Source organism: Scyliorhinus canicula, chromosome 13, assembly GCF_902713615.1.
Source record: "Scyliorhinus canicula chromosome 13, sScyCan1.1, whole genome shotgun sequence".
NCBI classification, from domain to species: Eukaryota; Metazoa; Chordata; class Chondrichthyes; order Carcharhiniformes; family Scyliorhinidae; genus Scyliorhinus; species Scyliorhinus canicula.
In genome coordinates this window covers 44,801,838-44,820,363 of record NC_052158.1, presented here as the reverse complement: position 1 = coordinate 44,820,363, position 18,526 = coordinate 44,801,838, and the positions used below count along the sequence as shown (strand labels likewise).

Here is an 18,526-nt window from a genome sequence, read left to right as displayed (position 1 = left end):
TTGGGAAGAGTGGGTTATTCCTTGAGTTTTAATCCTGACAGATTGTTAGAACGGTGCCTAAACAATAGAACTTCCATGAGTGAATGGCAGCAGAATGGTTAATCAGCAGCACTGATTGAAGACAATCCCTTGCAGCTGACACCAGGGACTTTACCACCTTTCACAGCTTCAGGGACCCAGACACAAAGACAACACTGACACCTGCAGCTCCAACTAGTTACCACCTTAAATCAAATCAAACTTTCAGGCTGCCAGTTTACAGGGGAAAGGATTCTGTTCACAGCCTTGGGACTTAACCCCCGAGAAACTGAATCTAATACAGCAGAAATATTATGCTATTGTTCGCCGTGGCTCAGTTAGCACTCTCGTCTCTGAGTCAGAATGTTGTGGGTTGAAGTCTATGGGCTATCAATAATAATAATGATCTTGAACTCTGAGGCTGACACTCCAGTGCAGTACTGAGGGAGCGCTGCACTGTCAGAGATACCATCTTTCAGATCAGTTAAACCAAGGCCCTGTCTCTCATTCTCTCAGGGAATGTAAAAGATCCCATGACACTACATTGTATAAGAGCAGGGGAGTTATCCCTGATGTCGTGGTCAATATGGATCCCACAATCAACATCACAAAAACAGATTATCTGGTCATTATTATATTGTTGTTTGTGGGAGCTTGATGTGTACAAATTGACTGCCATATTCCCAGTGACTACGCCGGTTGCGGCTATGACTAGCTAAGCCGCACATTTGGAAGCTCCTGCAACAAAGGTGTTTTTGGGCCAATTGGAGGGCCCCAACGGCGCTGAAAAAACGAATCCCGGTGGGGGAAGGTCCCCTGAGGAGAACTAGACCGATTTTATGGTCGGTACCCGGAGTGGAGCGGCAAGAAAAACGGCAGCAGCTCCCCAAAAAAAGCGGGGGAAGAAAATCAAAATGGCGGCCGGCGGTGCACCGGAGGAGTGGAAGAAATGGGCGGAGGAGCAGCAGGCCGCTCTCCTCCGTTTTTTCACGGAGATGAAAGTGGAACTCTTAGAGTCCATGAACGCGACGGCCACCAGGTTGGTGGGAGCCCAGGCGATCCAAGAGGCGTCGATTAAAGATCTGCAGCAGGAGATGGCCGCGAGGGAGGAGGAGGCCACAGTCATCGGGGCAAAGGTGGAGGTGCACGAGGCACTCCACATGAAGTGGCAGAGCCGCTTCGAGGAGCTGGACACTCGGATGAGGAGGAAAAATTTGAGGATCCTGGGCCTGGAAGAAGGCCTGGAGGGGTCGGATCTCCCGGGATATGTGGCGGAGATGTTGAGCTCCCTGATGGGGGAAGGGGCCGGTCCGGCGCCCCTGGAATTGGAAGAGGCATACCGGGTCATGGCCAGGAGGCCTAGGGCAAACGAGCCCCCGAGGGCGGTGCTGGTGCGGTTCCAGCGGCTAAGTGATCGAGAGAAAGTCCTGAGGTGGGCTAAAAGGGAGAAAAGCAGCAAGTGGCAGAACTCGACGGTAAGGGTGTACCAGGACTGGAGTGCGGAGGTGGCAAAGCGGCGGGCCCGGTACAACCGGACAAAGGCGGTGCTACACGCGAAAAAGATCAAATTTGGAATGTTGCAACCGGCGCGCTTGTGGGTCACCTACAAGGACCAACATCATTATTTCGAGTCCCCAGAGGAGGCCTGGACCTTTGTACAAGAGGAAAAGTTGGACACGAACTAAAACCTGGGAGCACCGGCGGTCGTAGCCGCCGGGGGACTCTTGATTGTGCAAGTGGCCCTTTTCTTTTTCAGGCCAGGTCGGAACTGGGTAACAGTTTCGTGGAGTGTTTGGGGTGTTTTTTCTCGAACGGTTGACTTTTCTGAATATTTTGAAGGTTTCGAGTTGTTGGGTGTTTCTGTATATTTGTACTGTTGAAATCTCTATTGTGGGTCGTTGGCTTCTTATGGGGTGTTTTTTCCCGTTTCCAATTTCCCTTAGTTATTTACCCCTCTTACCCTTTTTCTTTGGGTGCTTGGGGGGGTTTTTTGTTCTTTTTTTTCTTTTCGGGTTATGGTTATCTGCGGTTATTTATACTGTTTGATGGAGGGTGATGGTTGGGCACACTGTTAGTTGATAGTTAGTTAATTATTTTGTTATTTAAGTATGTAGTTAAGTATTTATGTATTTAGTTGCCATTGGGTATTTGTATTTATATCGTTAAGTTGGGGAGACGGGACGGGGGGAGCGGGTTGATTATGCGGGTCTTTCTCGGGGGTTTTAAGGGGATCTTTCACGGGCGCAGATGGGGTGAACCGGGAGGAGTCGGAATGTGGCAGGAGCAGCCGGGTCAGCGGAGACCAGCTGACTCTCGGGAGTACGATGTGGGGTACATCGCGGCTAGGAGGGGTCCTAGCCAAGGGGGGGGGGGGGGGGGGGGACTGGGGGGGGACACCGGGTTGCTGCTAGAAAGACCAGGGACGAGAAGGGGAGAGCCGGGGGGGGGGGGGGGGGGGGGGGGGGGGGGGGGGCCATCGCTATGGGAAGCGGGTCAGAAAAGAAGGGATGACCCGGGGCGAGCAAGGGACAAGACATGGCTAATCGACAGGGAGTAGGGACGGGTCGCTCTGCGACCCGATTGATCACGTGGAACGTAAGGGGGCTGAATGGGCCGGTCAAAAGATCAAGGGTCTTCTCACACCTGAAGGGACTGAAGGCTGATGTAGCAATGCTGCAGGAGACTCATTTGAGGGTAGCAGATCAGGTCCGCCTGAGAAGGGGGTGGGTGGGACAGGTGTTCCACTCAGGCTTGGATATCAAGAACCGGGGGGTGGCGATTTTGGTGGGAAAGAGAGTGTCGTTTGTGGCGGCAGAGGTGGTGGCAGACAAGGAGGGCAGGTACGTGATGGTGAGGGGTAGGCTGCAGGGAGAGAGTGTGGTACTGGTAAATGTGTATGCCCCGAACTGGGACGACGCGGGTTTTATGAGGCGCCTGCTGGGCCTCATCCCGGGGCAGGGGGCCTGATCATGGGAGTGGACTTTAATACGGTGTTAGACCCTGGGCTGGATAGATCGAGTTCCAGGACGAATAGGAGGCCGGCAGCGGCAGAGGTGTTAAGGGGGTTCATGGAGCAGATGGGAGGGGTAGACCCATGGAGATTTGGTAGGCCTAGGGCGAGGGAGTATTCTTTTTTCTCCCACGTCCACAGAGTGTACTCTAGGATCGATTTTTTCGTATTGAACAGGGGGCTGATACCGAGAGTGCAGGACACGGAGTACTCGGCCATTGCGATATCGGACCATGCACCACATTGGGTGGACGTGGACATGGGGGAGGCGCGGGACCAACGCCCGTTGTGGCGCCTGGATGTAGGGCTGTTGGCGGACGAAGAGGTGTGCAGAAGGGTGAGAACGGGCATTGAGAACTATCTGGGTACGAATGACACAGGTGAGGTGCAGGTGGGGACGGTCTGGGAGGCCTTGAAAGCAGTGATTAGAGGAGAGCTGATCTCCATAAGGGCACACAGAGAGAGGAAGGAGAGGCAGGAAAGGGAGAGGCTGGTGGGGGAGCTCCTAGAAGTAGATAGGAAATATGCGGCGGCGCCAGAGGAGGGGCTATTAAGGGAGCGGCGTAGCTTGCAGGCCAGGTTCGACCTACTGACCACTAGGAAGGCGGAAATGCAGTGGAGAAGGGCGCAGGGTGCGGCGTATGAGTACGGGGAAAAGGCGAGCAGGATGCTGGCACACCAGCTTCGTAAGCGAGATGCAGCCAGAGAGATTGGGGGAGTGAGAGAGAGGGGTGGAGATGTAGTGCAGAAGGGGCAAGAGGTGAATAGGGTCTTTAGGGACTTCTATAGGGAATTGTATAGGTCTGAACCGCCGAAGAGGAGAGGGGGAATGAAGAACTTTCTCGACAAATTGGGGTTCCCAAAGGTACAGGAGGAGCTGGTGGAAGGGTTGGGGGCGCCGATAGAGCTGCAGGAGCTAATTAAAGGGATAGGCCAGATGCAGGCGGGGAAGGCGCCGGGGCCGGATGGGTTCCCGGTGGAGTTTTACAGGAAATTTGTGGACTTGGTGGGTCCAGTGCTGGTGCGAGCCTTCAATGAGGCGCGCGAGGGGGGGGTTCTGCCTCCAACAATGTCGCAGGCCCTGATCTCCTTGATTTTGAAGCGGGACAAGGACCCGGTCCAGTGCGGGTCCTACAGGCCTATCTCCCTCTTAAATGTAGATGCCAAGCTGTTAGCAAAGGTCCTGGCAACCAGGATAGAGGACTGTGTGCCAGGGGTAGTCCATGAAGACCAGACGGGGTTCGTGAAGGGACGCCAACTTAACACAAATGTCCGGAGATTGTTAAATGTGATTATGATGCCAGCAGTGGAAGGGGAGGCGGAGATAGTGGTAGCGCTGGACGCGGAGAAGGCATTTGACAGGGTGGAGTGGGAATACTTGTGGGAGACGTTGGAAAGGTTTGGGTTTGGGGAGGGATTTATCAAGTGGGTAAAACTGCTCTATTCAGCTCCGATGGCAAGTGTGGTAACAAACGGGAGGAGGTCAGAATATTTTGGGCTCCATCGAGGTACTAGGCAGGGATGTCCCCTATCTCCCTTACTCTTTGCATTAGCGATTGAGCCGTTGGCGATGGCACTGAGGGGTTCAGGGGGGTGGAGAGGACTGACAAGGGGAGGGGAGGAACATCGGGTCTCGCTCTATGCGGATGATTTGTTGTTGTATGTGGCGGACCCGGAAGGGGGAATGCCGGAGGTAATGGGGATACTAGCGGAGTTCGGGGACTTTTCGGGATATAAATTAAATCTGGGGAAAAGTGAGGTCTTTGTAATACACCCGGGAGACCAAGGGGAGGGAATTGGGAGGCTCCCCTTCAAAAGAGCAGTTAAAAGTTTTAGGTATTTGGGGGTGCAGGTGGCAAAGAACTGGGGGACCCTACACAAGTTGAACTTTTCCAGACTGGTGGAGCAGATGGAGGAGGAGTTTAAGAGGTGGGACATGGTGCCGCTGTCGCTAGCAGGGAGGGTGCAGTCAGTTAAAATGACGGTCCTCCCGAGGTTCTTGTTTTTGTTCCAGTGTCTGCCCATCTTCCTCCCCAGGGCCTTTTTCAAGAAGGTAACGAGTAGTATCATGGGGTATGTGTGGGCACATGGCACCCCGAGAGTTAGAAGGGTCTTTTTGGAGCGGAGTAGGGATAGTGGAGGGCTGGCGTTACCCAACCTTTCAGGATATTACTGGGCGGCAAATACATCGATGGTACGAAAGTGGATGATGGAAGGGGAGGGGGCAGCCTGGAAGCGCATGGAGAGGGCGTCCTGCGGCAACATAAGCTTCGGGGCACTGGTAACGGCACCATGGCCGCTCCCTCCCACGAGGTATACCACGAGCCCGGTGGTGGCGGCCACCCTCAAGATCTGGGGGCAGTGGAGGCGACACAGGGGGGAAGTGGGAGGTCTGATAGGGGCACCACTAAGAGGGAACCACAGATTTGCGCCGGGAAACACAGGAGGGGGATTCCAGAGCTGGCAGAGGGCGGGTATTAGACAACTGAGGGACTTGTTTATAGAGGGGAGGTTTGCGAGCCTGGGAGAGCTGGAGGAGAAATTTGGGCTCCCCCCGGGGAACACGTTCAGGTACCTCCAAGTGAAGGCATTTGCCAGACGACAGGTAGCGGGGTTCCCCGCGCTCCCCGACAGGGGGGTGAGTGATAGGGTGCTATCAGGGGTCTGGGTCGGGGAGGGGAAGATCTCGGACATCTATAAGATTATGCAGGAGGTGGAGGAGGTACCAGTAGAGGAGCTGAAAGATAAGTGGGAGTTAGAGCTGGGGGAACAGATAGAGGACGGGACATGGGCAGACGCCCTGGAGAGGGTTAACTCGTCGTCGTCATGTGCGAGACTAAGTCTCATTCAATTTAAGGTACTGCATAGAGCCCACATGACGGGGACAAGGATGAGTCGGTTTTTCGGGGGTGAAGACAGGTGTGTTAGATGTTCGGGAAGCCCTGCGAATCATGCACATATGTTTTGGGCATGTCCGGCACTGGAGGAGTTCTGGAAGGGGGTGGCAGGGACGGTGTCGAGAGTGGTGGGGTCCAGGGTCAAGCCAGGATGGGGACTTGCGATCTTCGGGGTTGGGGTGGAACCGGGGGTACAGGAGGCGAGGGAGGCTGGAATATTAGCCTTTGCGTCCTTGGTGGCTCGGAGGAGGATCCTGATTCAGTGGAGGGACGAAAGGCCTCCGAGTGTTAACACCTGGTTAAACGACATGGCAAACTTCATCCAATTGGAAAGGATCAAATTCGCCCTGAGAGGGTCGGTGCAGGGGTTTTCCAGGCGATGGCAACCCTTCCTAGACCTCTTGGATCAGAGATAGAAACTGAGGCCATGACAGCAGCAACCCGGGAGGGGAGGGGAGGGCGGGGAGGGGGGGAGGGGGGGGGGGGGAGGGGGGACAACGACGAAGGAAGTACGGTAGCGGCGGTGGCACGGGCAAGGCCTGCCCGAGGACGCTGCTAGAAATGATAAGTTGGTCTGACTGTCGGTTCGCCGGCGGGGGGGGGGGGGGGGGGGGGGGACGCGCGGGTAGGGGGGGGGGGGGGTTTTTTTTTTTTTTTTTTGTTAAGTAGGGGGGTTTGACTTTGTTTTGTTATAATTTAAATGTAAATGTAGGGGGGGTTAAAATGTTTGTATTTTGAAAAATTCAATAAAAATTATTTTAAAAAAATAAATAAATAAATAAATAAATGTTCCCAGTGACTACATTTCAGAAAGCATTTCATTGGCTGCAAAGTATTTTGGACGCCGCGAGTTTATGAAAGTTGATACATAATATTACAAATCCTGGATCAGACCCTAACATGCTGGGATAGTGGATAGAAGCCCAATATTTAATTAAATTTGTAAGACTGTAAGGAAAGGATAATTTGTTCAAGGCGTGATTCCACACACAAATAGGGATATGGTATATTCAAACAAGATTTATTACAAACACAGTATTACTAACTTTATCATAAAGACAATAGCTTACAATTACCAGTTGAACAATGCTGAACAATACAGAAACAATAATTTCTGACTGCTATCTTTTATCTCCACTCAAACAACACCCATCTGAGGGCAAAATCCCCGTTTAAATAGTTAACAGACCCAGGAATACTTGCTTAATAGAGATTTCTTGGATATCCTGCTTTGAGAAAGAGATATCCTTCGGGCACCAGCTGCAGATTCTAACCTGTCTCAAACTACTGATTAACCTGCCAGTCTTTGAGACACTGTTCATGCCCTGTTCACAGGCAAGTCTCTGTTTTGGGTGAAACAGTTCCTGTTCACAGGCAGATCAAAACTCACTTTTTTCAGAGAAGCTGCATGTTTGTCCACATCCCAATCTAAAACTCAACACTTGACTGCTTCGGGCCCGTCTCCTCCCATTAATTACTTACTAAGCTAAACACAATTTCTCCAATTATCTGTTCCACAGGGAAACTCCTTTACATAAACAAAATTCCAGACTGCCAGTAGCGGTAATGGTGTGAGTGGTCGCACATTTGGCAGCTCCCGCTAGAGACGGTTTTGTCGGTCCTTTTCCCCGATTAACGGGCAGATGTCTTCACGGAAAACGGTGCAGGAGTGGTGGAGGAAGACTATACTCCACCGGTGAATGGATTCGTAGACCAGAAGTGGTCTTAGATGAAAGGAGCTGTTAGAGCAAGAAACTTTTCCTGTGACACAGGGAAAGATGGCGGAGAGCTTGGGATTGGCCCTACATCTCAAAGGAGCAGTTGGTGGACTTTATCAAAATAAATTTAGAGTACCCAATTCATTTTTGGCAATTAAAGGGCAATTTTGTGTGGCTAATCCACCTACCCTGCACATCTTTGGGTTGTGGGGGCGAAACCCATGCAGACACGGGGAGAATGTGCAAATTCCACACGGCCAGTGACCCAGAGCCGGGATCGAACCTGGGACCTTGGCTCCGTGAGGCAGCAGTGTTAACCACTGCACCACTACCCTTTGGAGTTTTTGAATGAAAAGTTCAGCCAGCAGAGAAGAGAAGCTATGGAGGATCTGGCAAAGACGGTGAACCCGCGGGGATCGATCGTGTGAAGCTGAGGTTAGAGACCCAAAGTCAGGCAATCCAGAAGGTGGAGGAGATGGTAGGAAAGCATGAGGAGCAGTGTATTTCATTGAGGTGGGCCAGGCAGACGAGGAGATGTACCTAGGAGGGTAACGAGCTCCGGGTATATCAGGACCTGGGTATGGAACAGGCCACGAGGAGAGTGGGTTTCAACCGAGTAAAGTCTGCCCTCTTTAAGAAGGGGGTGAAGTTTGGGATGTTGCACCCAGCCCATCAATGGTCATGAGTATTACTTTGGTACATTGGAGGAGGCAATAGAGTTTGTTGGAGACAATGGACTGGCAGGGGAAGTAGAGTAAGAAGTCTTATAACACCAGGTTAAAGTCCAACAGGTTTGTTTCAAATCACGAGCGTTTGGGTCACTGCTCCGAAAGCTAGTGTTTGAAACAAACCTTTTTTTAAAAAAAAATTTAGATTATCCAATTATTTAGTCGAATTAAGGGGGCAATTTAGTGTGGCCAATCCACCTACTCTGCACATTTTTGGGTTGTGGGGGCGAAACCCATGCAGACACGGGGAGAACGTGCAAAATCCACACGGACAGTGACCCAGAGCCGGGATCGAACCTGAGACCTCAGCGCCGTCAGGCAGCTGTGCTAACCACTAGGCCACCGTGCTGCCCCTTGTTTGAAACAAACCTGTTGGACTTTAACCTGGTGTTGTAAGAATTCTTACTGTGCTCACCCCAGTCCAACGCTGGCATGGCAGGAGAAGGAGGACATTGAACTTTGGAGGAGCTGTTTGGGTGTCGGTTCTCTCTCTCCCCCCCCCCCCCCTGGTTGGGGAGTTCTTTTTTAAAAAACTGTTATTGTTGTTACTTTACTGTTTCTCTGTGGGGTGGGGTCAGAGGAGAATCTTTTTTTTTTACTCAGGGTTATTTGATGAGATGCTGGAGAGTCCACCTGAGTGCACCCTTTTGTTTCCCTCTGCGTGTTATTCTCAATTTTTCTCTTCCTTTTGTATTGTTATTGTTGTTTGCACCATGGGAGAGTGTGAGTGGGGAGGGGCATCAGTGGAGGGTAGGATGTTAGGCGCCATGGGCGGGTGCTGCCAGGCTAGCTGGGCGGGCTCGTTTGTGGGAGCGCAGTGGGGGATCAGCAGGTGATTAGTGTGTTAGTGGGGGTTGAGATTGTTGTTTTGTTTCGTGGGAGAACTGCTGACGGGGTGGGGCTGTTGAAGTACGATAGGAGGGGGGGGGGGGGTGGGGGTTGATGACGGTGGACATCTGAGGGCGGGCCTGGAGGGTTGCGTGACAGGGGCTGGCCCAAGAGGGGCTATGGGTGTTCGGCCGGAAGAGGCTGATCTCAGGGAATGTGAGAGGACTGAATGGGCCAGTCAAGAGGTCCCACGTGTTTGTGCATTTTAGGAGCTTAAAGGCGGATGTGGCATTCTTGCAAGAAACACACCTGAAGATTGGGGATCAGACCAAGCTAAGGAAAGGGTGGGTAGGTCAGGTCTTCCACTCAGGATTGGATATGAAGACGCAGGGAGTGGCGGTCTTAATAAATACACGAGTAGCGTTTGGGGTGGGGAATATAGTAGCAGACTCAGGGGGAAAGTTTGTAATGGCGAGTGGGAAATTGGAGAGGATGCCAGAGGTCCTGCTGAACGATAATGCCCCAAATTGGGATGATGTTGAATTCATAAGGCGGGTGCTGGGAAGATCCCAGAACTGGATTCACACCGGCTGATAATGGGGGGTTTTAACGCGGTTATTGAGCCGAAATTAGATCGGTTGAGTCTAAGGTCGGGGAGAGTATCGGAGGTGGCAAGGGAATTGAAAGGGTTTATGGAGAGCATGGAAGGAGTGGATCGTGGAGGTTTGGTAGGCTGAGGACGAAGGAATTTTTGTTCTTCTCCCATATACATAGGCTGTACTTCCAGATTGGCTATGTTGTGCTGGATAGGACTTTGTTGGCAGGGGTGGTCGGCTTGGGGTACTCGGCGATTGTGGTCTCGAACCATGCGCCGCATTGGGTGACTTGCAGATGGATCGGGGGGGGGGGGGGGGGGGGGGGCAGCGTCCGCAGTGGTTAGATGTGGGATTATTAGCAGATAAGGTTGTTTGTGAGCGGGTGAGGGCTACTATTCGGGGGTATGTGGAGCTGAATGACACGGATGAAGTCTCAGCCACCACACTATGTGAGACACTGAAAGCAGTGGTGACGGGGGGTTTTTATATCGATACGGGCGCATAGGGACTAGACAGAGCGTGCGGAGATGGCAAGGTTGGTGGACAAGATCCTGCAGGTTGATAGGAGGTATTCAGAGGCCCCAGAGACTGGGTTGTTGAAAGAGCGGCAGAAACTCCAGATGGAGTTTGGACTGATGTCTATGGGTAAGGCAGTAGGGCAGCTGAGGAATGCCAGGGGGCAGTCTATGAATATGAGGAAAAGGCAAGTAGGATGTTGGCACACCAGTCGAGGAAGCAGGAGGCGGAGAGGGAGATTGGAAAGGTGAAGGATAGGAGGAGTAATATGGTCTTGGACCCGATTGGGGTCATCGGGGTATTTGAGGACTTTTACAAGTGGCTACGTGATTCGGAGCCCCCAGCCGGGTTGGAGGGGATGAGGTCTTTTTTTGACGGGTTGAAGTTCCCCAAGGTGGAGGAGGACCTGGTGGAGGGGCTGGGAGCGCCCAATGGATTGGTGAAGGTGCTGGAGGGTATGGGGGTGATGCAGGCGGGTATGGGGCCAATGAAGGCCCCGGACGGCTTCCCGATGGAATTTTATAAAACGTTCTCGGGTGGTAGAGAAGGTGGTAAAGAAGGCTAATGGTATGTTGGCCTTCATTGCAAGAGATTGAGAGTATAGAAGCAGGGATGCGTTGCTACAATTGTACAGGGCCTTGGTGAGGCCACACTTGGTGTATTGTACGCAGTTTTGGTCTCCTTCTCTGAGGAAGGATGTTCTTGCTCTCCAAGGAGTGCAGAGAAGGTTTACCAGACTGATTCCAGGGATGGCGCGACTGTCTTATGAGGAAAGATTGACTAGGTTGGGATTGTTCTCGCTGGGGTTCAGAAGAATGAGGGGGGGATCTCATAGAGACTTATAAAATTCTAACAGGACTAGGCAGGGGAGATGCAGGGAAGATGTTACCAATGATGTGTGTCCAGAACCAGGGGTCACAGCCTGAGGATTCAGGGTAAACCATTTTGGACAGAAATAAGGAGACATTTCTTCACACAAAGAGTGGTGAGCCTGTGGAATTCATTACCACAGGAAGTAGTTGATGCTAAAACTTTGAATACATTCAAGAGGCGGCTGGATATAGCACTTGGGGAGAAGGGGATCAAAGACTATGGGGATAAAGCAGGATTAAGCTATTGAGTTGGATGATCAGCCATGATCGTGATGAATGGCAGAGCAGGCTTGTAGGGTTAAAAGACCTCCTCCTGCTCCTATCTTCTATGTAACCTGTGGCCCCTGCTGGTAAGGGCATTAAATGAGGCAAAGGAGAAGGAAAGCTCCCCGCACATTGTTGTAGGCCTCGATTTCCTTAATTTTAAAGAAGAATAAGGACCTAGTGTGGGTCCTACTGCCCAGTTTCATTGTTGAATGTGGATGCCAAGTTGCTGGCGAAGATCTTGGCTTGTCGGATTGAGGACTGTGTGCCGGGGGTGATAGGGGAATACCATACAGGGTTTGTAAAGGGGAGGCATCTGTCGGCAAATATTAGGCTTTTGTTAAACGTTATAATGATGCCCCTGGAGGGACGAAATGTGGAGGTAGCGGTCGCTATGGACACGGAGGCCTTTGACCAGGTGGAATGGGATTTCTTGTGGGAGGTGCTGGGGCGGTTTGGGTTTGGGTAGGGGTTTCTGGATTGGACCTGGTTGTTGTATCAGGCAGTGTGCGGATGAACCGGGTGAGTTTGGGGTATTTTAGGTTGCATCGTGGGGCAAGGCACGGATGCCTACTCTCCCTGCTACTTTTTGCCTTGGCGATTGAGCCATTGGCAATGGCGCTTAGAGCATCAAAGGGTTGGCAGGGGATAGTGCAGGGAGGGGGGATTGAACATAGGGTTTTGCTGTATGTGGACAATTTGTTGCTCTGTATATCAAGCCCACTGGAAGGTATTGGGGGGCGATCATGGACATATTGGAAGAATTCGGCCGGTTCTCTGGGTACAAATTAAACATGGGGAAGAGTGAGGTCTTCCCGATCCAGGCGAGGGGCCAGGAGAGGAGGCTGGGTGAGCTGTCGTTCAAGGTAACGGGGTCAAGTTTCAGGTATCTGGATATCCAGGTGGCGTGGGGATAGGAGCAGCTACATAAATTGAATTTGTCATGACTAGTGGAGCAAATGAAGGGGAGTTTTAAGAGTTTGGACGTGCTCCCATTGTTGTTGGTGGGGCGGGTGCAGTCTGTGAAGATGACAGTTCTCCTAAGGTATTTATTTGTGTTCCAGAACCTCCCGATCTTTATTCCAAAGGCTTTTTTTAAGGAGGGTTAATGCACTAATTTTGGGGTTTGTGTGGGCGGGTAAAGCCCCACGGGTGAAGAAGGTGCTTCTGGAGCGGGGACGTGGGAGGGGAGGGGGTAGGGGGGCTGGCCCTGCCAAATTTGCTGAACTATTACTGGACAGCAAATATAGCCATGGTGAGGAAGTGGGTAGTGGGGGAGGGGTCGGCATGGGAGTGGATGGAGGCAGCCTCTTGTAAGGGCAGTAGCTTAGGGGCACTGTTGACGGCGTCTCTGCCGTTCTTGCCGGTCAGGTACTCCACAAGTCTGGTCGTGGTGGCGGCCCTGAGGGTGTGCGCATAGTGGCGGCAGCACCTGAGGCTGGAAGGGGCTTTGGTTTGCATACTGATCTGCAGGAATCATAGCTTCGCTCCAGGTAGGTTAGAATTCCGGGGGTGGCGGCAGGTGGGGATTGAGCGGTTTGGGGACCTATTCGTTGGGGGCAGCTTTTCGAGCATGGAGGGGCTGGTAGAGGAATATTAGCTGCCAAGCGGGAATGGGTTTGGTACTTGCAGGTGAGGGACTATGTGAGGAAGCAGATGCCGCCCGCCTGGGTTGCAGGACAAGGTGGTGTTGAAAACAGAGGTGGGTGAGGGCAGATCTACAAAGAACTAATGGACTGGGAGGGCGCCCCAATAGAAGTCAAGCGTAAGTGGGATGAAGAGCTGGGGAGGGAGTTAGAGGCTGGGCTGTGGGAAGAGGCTTTGAGGAGAGTGAACGCATCCTCTTCGTGTGCGAGGCTCAGTCTTATTCAAGGTTGTTCACAGGGCACATTTGACAGTTGCCAGGATGAGGTTTTTTGATTCGCCCAACTTTTATGATGCTTTAATTGTACCTGTCTCCAAAAAGCCTTTCAAACTAGGATTTTTAAAAATTATAGTGGTAGCAGTCAAATACTAACCCAAGCATTTAACCCTTACTGCACCAACTACATATAATACAATATATCTGAAATTCCTGTATTTATCACAATAAATACAAGTCTTTCGCTCTTTGGGAAATGTTATGCTTCCTGTAAACTGGAAATTCTAAACCTATTGATGGAGAAAGTATATCAGCCACTGTGACAATGACCAATATATTGTGCACAGAACTCTTGCTGTGGGCTCCTGAGCGTTTCAGCGAATAGGAACACACTATGCTGAGATCAGCTAGTTCAAGTTCGGATAAAAAATGTATTTATTGTCAGTCGTAAATCTTTACAGAAGATTGATAAACAGCAAACAACAACACAATATTCAACTTACACCAAACCTTGAATCAACCAAAATAACAAATTCCCAGAACATGAAATGAATCTTGAAAGAGTGTAAGGTGGACAAGTCACATCGTTATTACATTGAGGAATGATGTTGGGGTCTGGTTGACCTCTGGGACTGATGGTCGTTCAGTTCCTTGTTCAGTTGGTGAAATCAGATCTGCCTCATCAGCTGTTTGCTGTGAAGGAGCAGTTCTTCAATTGTATGTAGATGTCTGCGGTTATGACGATGGATCGGGTTGTTCAAATTCATCGTGGACAATTCAGCTGACAACTTCTCTACACAGGTTCCAAGTTGCCCAGTGAGCTGACAATTTTGTTGAATGTTTTCACTCTGACCGGCTCTCTGACTCCCAGCTCTGGCAATGATGTGGAAGCTCTGGCAAAGTGAAATTTGGTTTTCTGTCGTTTCACTTTGATCTTGTTACTCCTTTTTGTTAAGAAAATATTTGATTGAGGCATTTATAATTTTAAGTTTTAAACATCAGGTTTCAACAAGACCAAAACAATATAACCAACACCCCCCACCCCGCAATGACAAACCTCAGCCAACATGGCTTACAGAAACAGTACCATCTTCCCCAGACCCTCCTTTTACTGGTTCTCCTGCCCTTAATCACGCCCCCCCCCCCCCCCCATGCTGACAGCCTAATTTTTCATGAAGAAGTTTTAAAAAAAATTTTAGCGTCCCCAATTCATTTTTCCAATTAAGGGGCAATTCAGCATGTTCAATCCATGTACCCTGCACATCTTTAGGTTGTGGGGGAAAAACCCACGCAAACATGGGGAGAATGTGCAAACTCCACACGGACAGTGACCCAGAGCCGGGATCAAACCTGGGACCTCGGCGCCGTGAGGCTGCAGTGCTACCACTCCGCCACCGTGCTGCCCCCTTTCGCGAAGAAGTTGATGAATGGTTGCCACCTCCGTTAAAACCCCTGCAGCGATCCCCTCGAGGCGAACTTGATTTTCGCGAGTTTGTCACTCATTCCTGTTGCAACTTCTGGTTTCAGTTTTTTTTTAGCTGTTGGAAGAGTAGTTTGGGTGCAGCGTGACATTAGTCACAAGGCTGGACAACTTTCCATACCTTCAGTAGGAATGTTTCTCCACTCTAACATTCCCTTCTGCACATCTGTGCTGAATGTAATTGACTTTTGACCACCCCTTTTTCAATTTTGACCGCTGTCTCAGCCTTTCCATTTGAATGGAGATATGTGCTGGGTGTAGTTGATTTTTGACCATCCTTTAGAAATTTGCACCTCTGTCTCAGCCTTTCCATTTGACTGGAGATAGTGTGAATATGATGTGTAGTACTGAATTTCCAAATCATTTATCACGTGTCTGAATTCTTCACTCGTAAATTGAAGACCAATCTCATTCATCACAATGTCTGGAAAGCAATGCCAACTGAAGTGAGTTTTCAGGTGTTCTACAATCTCACTGTTAGCTGTTGACATTAGCTGGTCTAACTCTCAGTAGTCTGAATAGACCGTGATGAGATAATCGGGTCCGGTGAGAGTGAAGAGATCTATACCACCCATGGTCTACCTGGATGTTACGAATCATGATCAGCTCTTTATCTTGCTTAGCTTAATGTTCGTTACAAGTACTGCACTGGCTGGTGTGCTCCTTAAACCCATTGCTCACGTTTGGCCAGTAGAGCACTTTTCGTGCCTTCCCCAGACTAACCTTGTTGGTTTGTGTGGATCTGCTTCAGAATCTCTTTTTTCACCTCTTCAGCGATAATCACCCTTGTCCTTTTGTAAAAGATACCATCTTGGACAATCTTTTCATCTTTGTCGGCCCAATACTCTCTTACAGCAACAGGTGTGTCCTTGATGGTTTCAGGCCATCCTTTCATCACCACTTCATGTAACATTTGAAGAGTTGTATCTTGTTGTGGAATTTGTTTGATCTGAGCAAGACGCTTGTCTGTCAAATTCAATGTTTCTGCTGAGTTGATTCCAAAGCATGTTGTGCTGTTGCTTTTTATTTAATCTGGAAGATTACTCGCACTGTACGAGCATCATCAACTCCCTTCAAAGACAGTTGGAGAGAAGGTGATCCAGTTTCAAGTCCGTGAGGAGATGTTGGTGTTTAGTGAGAGAGGAGGAGCAGGTGAAACAATCCTGACAGACATCACATTAGAAGGGTTTGTCTCCCATGTGGGGTCAGTGATGTTCAAGTCGGTCCAACAAATGTGCAAAGACTTCATTCTAGAACTTGCACGCATTGGGTTTCTCTCCTACGTGAGAATGTTGATGGACCAGGAGATACACTGACTGTGTGAAAGCCTTGTCACACACCTCACACCTGAATGGTTTCTTTCAGATTGAATCTGCTGGGGTTCAGGTCAGAGGTGTGTGATGGAAGCCTTCTCACAAACATCGCACTTGAAGAGGTTCTCTCTTGTGCGATTCGTCTGTTCTTCTGGAGGTTCAAAGTCATCATGAAAGTTTCATCACAAATCTCACACTTCAAGTGTTGCTCCTCTTGTATGTATCTTCTGATGAACAAGGAGGTTACATGACCTTGAGAATGATTTGTTGCACACACTGCACGTGAATGGTTTCTCCCCAGTGTGAATGCGGTGGTGGACACGGAGGCTCGATGAAACAGAGAATAATTTGTCACACACCTCACACTTAAACGGTTTCTCCCCTGTGTGAATCCTCTGGTGGAGCAGGAGTCTCGTTGAGTCAGAGAATGATTTTTCACATATGTTACATTTGAACAGTTTCTCTCCTGTGTGGGTGCGTTGGTGTGTGCGGAGATTCCCTGACTGTGAGAATGATTTCTCGCACACCTCGCACTTGAATGGTTTCTCCCCAGTGTGAATGCGTTGGTGTATGCGGAGATCTGATGATGACGAGAATGATTTGTCACACACTTCACACATGAACGGTTTCTCCCCTGTATGAATCCGTTGATGTATGCGGAGATCTGATGATGACGAGAATGATTTGTCGCACACCTGACATATGAATGGTTTCTCTCCTGTGTGAATGCGTTGGTGCCTGCGGAGGGTTGATGAATCTGAAAATGATTTGATACACAGTTTGCACCTGAATGGTTTCTCCCCTGTATGAATGCGTTTGTGTACAAGGAGGGTCGATGACTGTGAGAATGATTTGTTGCACACTTCACAGGTAAATGGTCTTTCCCCTGTGTGAATGGGCTGGTGATTGACCAGACCAGATAACTGTGTAAAGCCCTTGTTGCACACTTCACATTTGAATGGTTTCTCCCCGGTGTGAATGCGTCGGTGATTCACAAGTGTCGATGATTGTGCAAAGGCTCGGTCACATAGCTCACACTTGAACGGTTTCTCTTCCATGTAGCTGTCCTTTTGTTATGCACTTTGTGTGTTCAGAGATCCTATGAGCCTGCGGAGCCCTCCTTACACTTAAACAGCCTCGCAACTGCAGGAATGAGTCAGTGGTTTGCGAAGCTCAATTAATGATTGAAGCTCTCACCAGACATGGAGTCTACTTACATTTCTTCCAATCACATAACACCAAACCTTCGGAAAGGTTGGTTCTGGTGGAAGATTCCACACCACGGTCGAGTTTCAGATCTGATGATATATCAAATGTTCCCCTGACCTGACAGATTTCCAGATGATAGTTTCACTGTCCAACCTTCTCTGTGTTGAGCAATGTCATGAAGGGACTGGATGTCTTCCCACAGTTTTACAGTTATTCTTTGGGTGATGGTCAGGATCTAGCTGTGGTGTCTATCCTCTCTATATTCTCTGGTGTAGTATGGCGCAATCCTTCTGTAAAACAGGAAAAGGAAACATGATTTCTTCCAACTCCCTCTTCCCCCATTGCTGAAGCGAATGGCTCCTCAGTTAGGGACTGTTCCACATAGAGTGTCAGTCTGCTATTCCCCTGTGGATTGGATTGGATTGGATTTGTTTATTGTCACGTGTACCGAGGTACAGTGAAAAGTATTTTTCTGCAAGCAGCTCAACAGATCATTCAGTACATGGAAGAAAAGGGAATTAAACACAATTCAAGAAAATACATGAGAATACATAATAGGGCAACACAAGATACACAATGTAACTACAATGTGGGATCAGATACAAGTCTTTTCTTTTTCCTCACTTGAATGTCAATTCCTATTTCCAGCAGGGACATTGAATAGTGATCAGGAACAGATAATGTGGCTACTTTCATTCCTCCACCCAGAGCCCCCATCTTCCCAGGCACCGTGTGGACAATAGAAAAGACAGGCAGAGTGTAAAACCGACTATCAATTCACTAAGAGTTTCAGTTTGCTGGTGAAGACCAGTTTTACCCTTTTGAGTATCTGTTTAGTATCACAATCACTCCGGAGAAATGTTAATTCAATGGAGATTTTTAAATTCCTCTGCCTTTTTTTTCAAAATTATTTGAAGAAAACATACTGGGCAAGAAATGCTGAAAACTAAGGAAAATGTTGCATCAATGCAGGAAATGTTGGTAGCCAAGGAAAATATTGCTTCAGTGTAGCTGATTGAAGGGTTCTGGTTTATCCTGGGAAATTAGATACACTGCACTCACTCAGACTGCACATCCCAAATTCAGCTCTCACACACAGCACTGGGCAAAAATATCAAATCCAAACCCAGGCTTTTGGGAAAGGCCGAGGCCTTCAGGTAAAATCACTGAAGGAGACATTAAAAGATATTTCAATAAATATGTCTCTGCCCCTCCC

The 18,526-nt window shown here is 49.6% G+C and overlaps 2 protein-coding genes across 2 annotated transcripts in view; both read right to left on the bottom strand.

Annotated features, from left to right (window-relative positions):
- The window catches only part of LOC119976643 (zinc finger protein 721-like), a 999,221-nt gene that overhangs the window by 532,317 nt on the left and 448,378 nt on the right, over positions 1 to 18,526 (bottom strand). The window lies entirely within an intron of this gene.
- LOC119975582 overlaps positions 14,633 to 18,526 on the bottom strand; it is a 125,435-nt gene continuing 121,541 nt past the window's right edge. The window contains 1 exon segment of the mRNA XM_038815370.1: positions 14,633 to 17,173. Coding sequence (XP_038671298.1) covers positions 16,293 to 17,173 — 881 coding nt within the window. The 3' untranslated portion in view covers positions 14,633 to 16,292.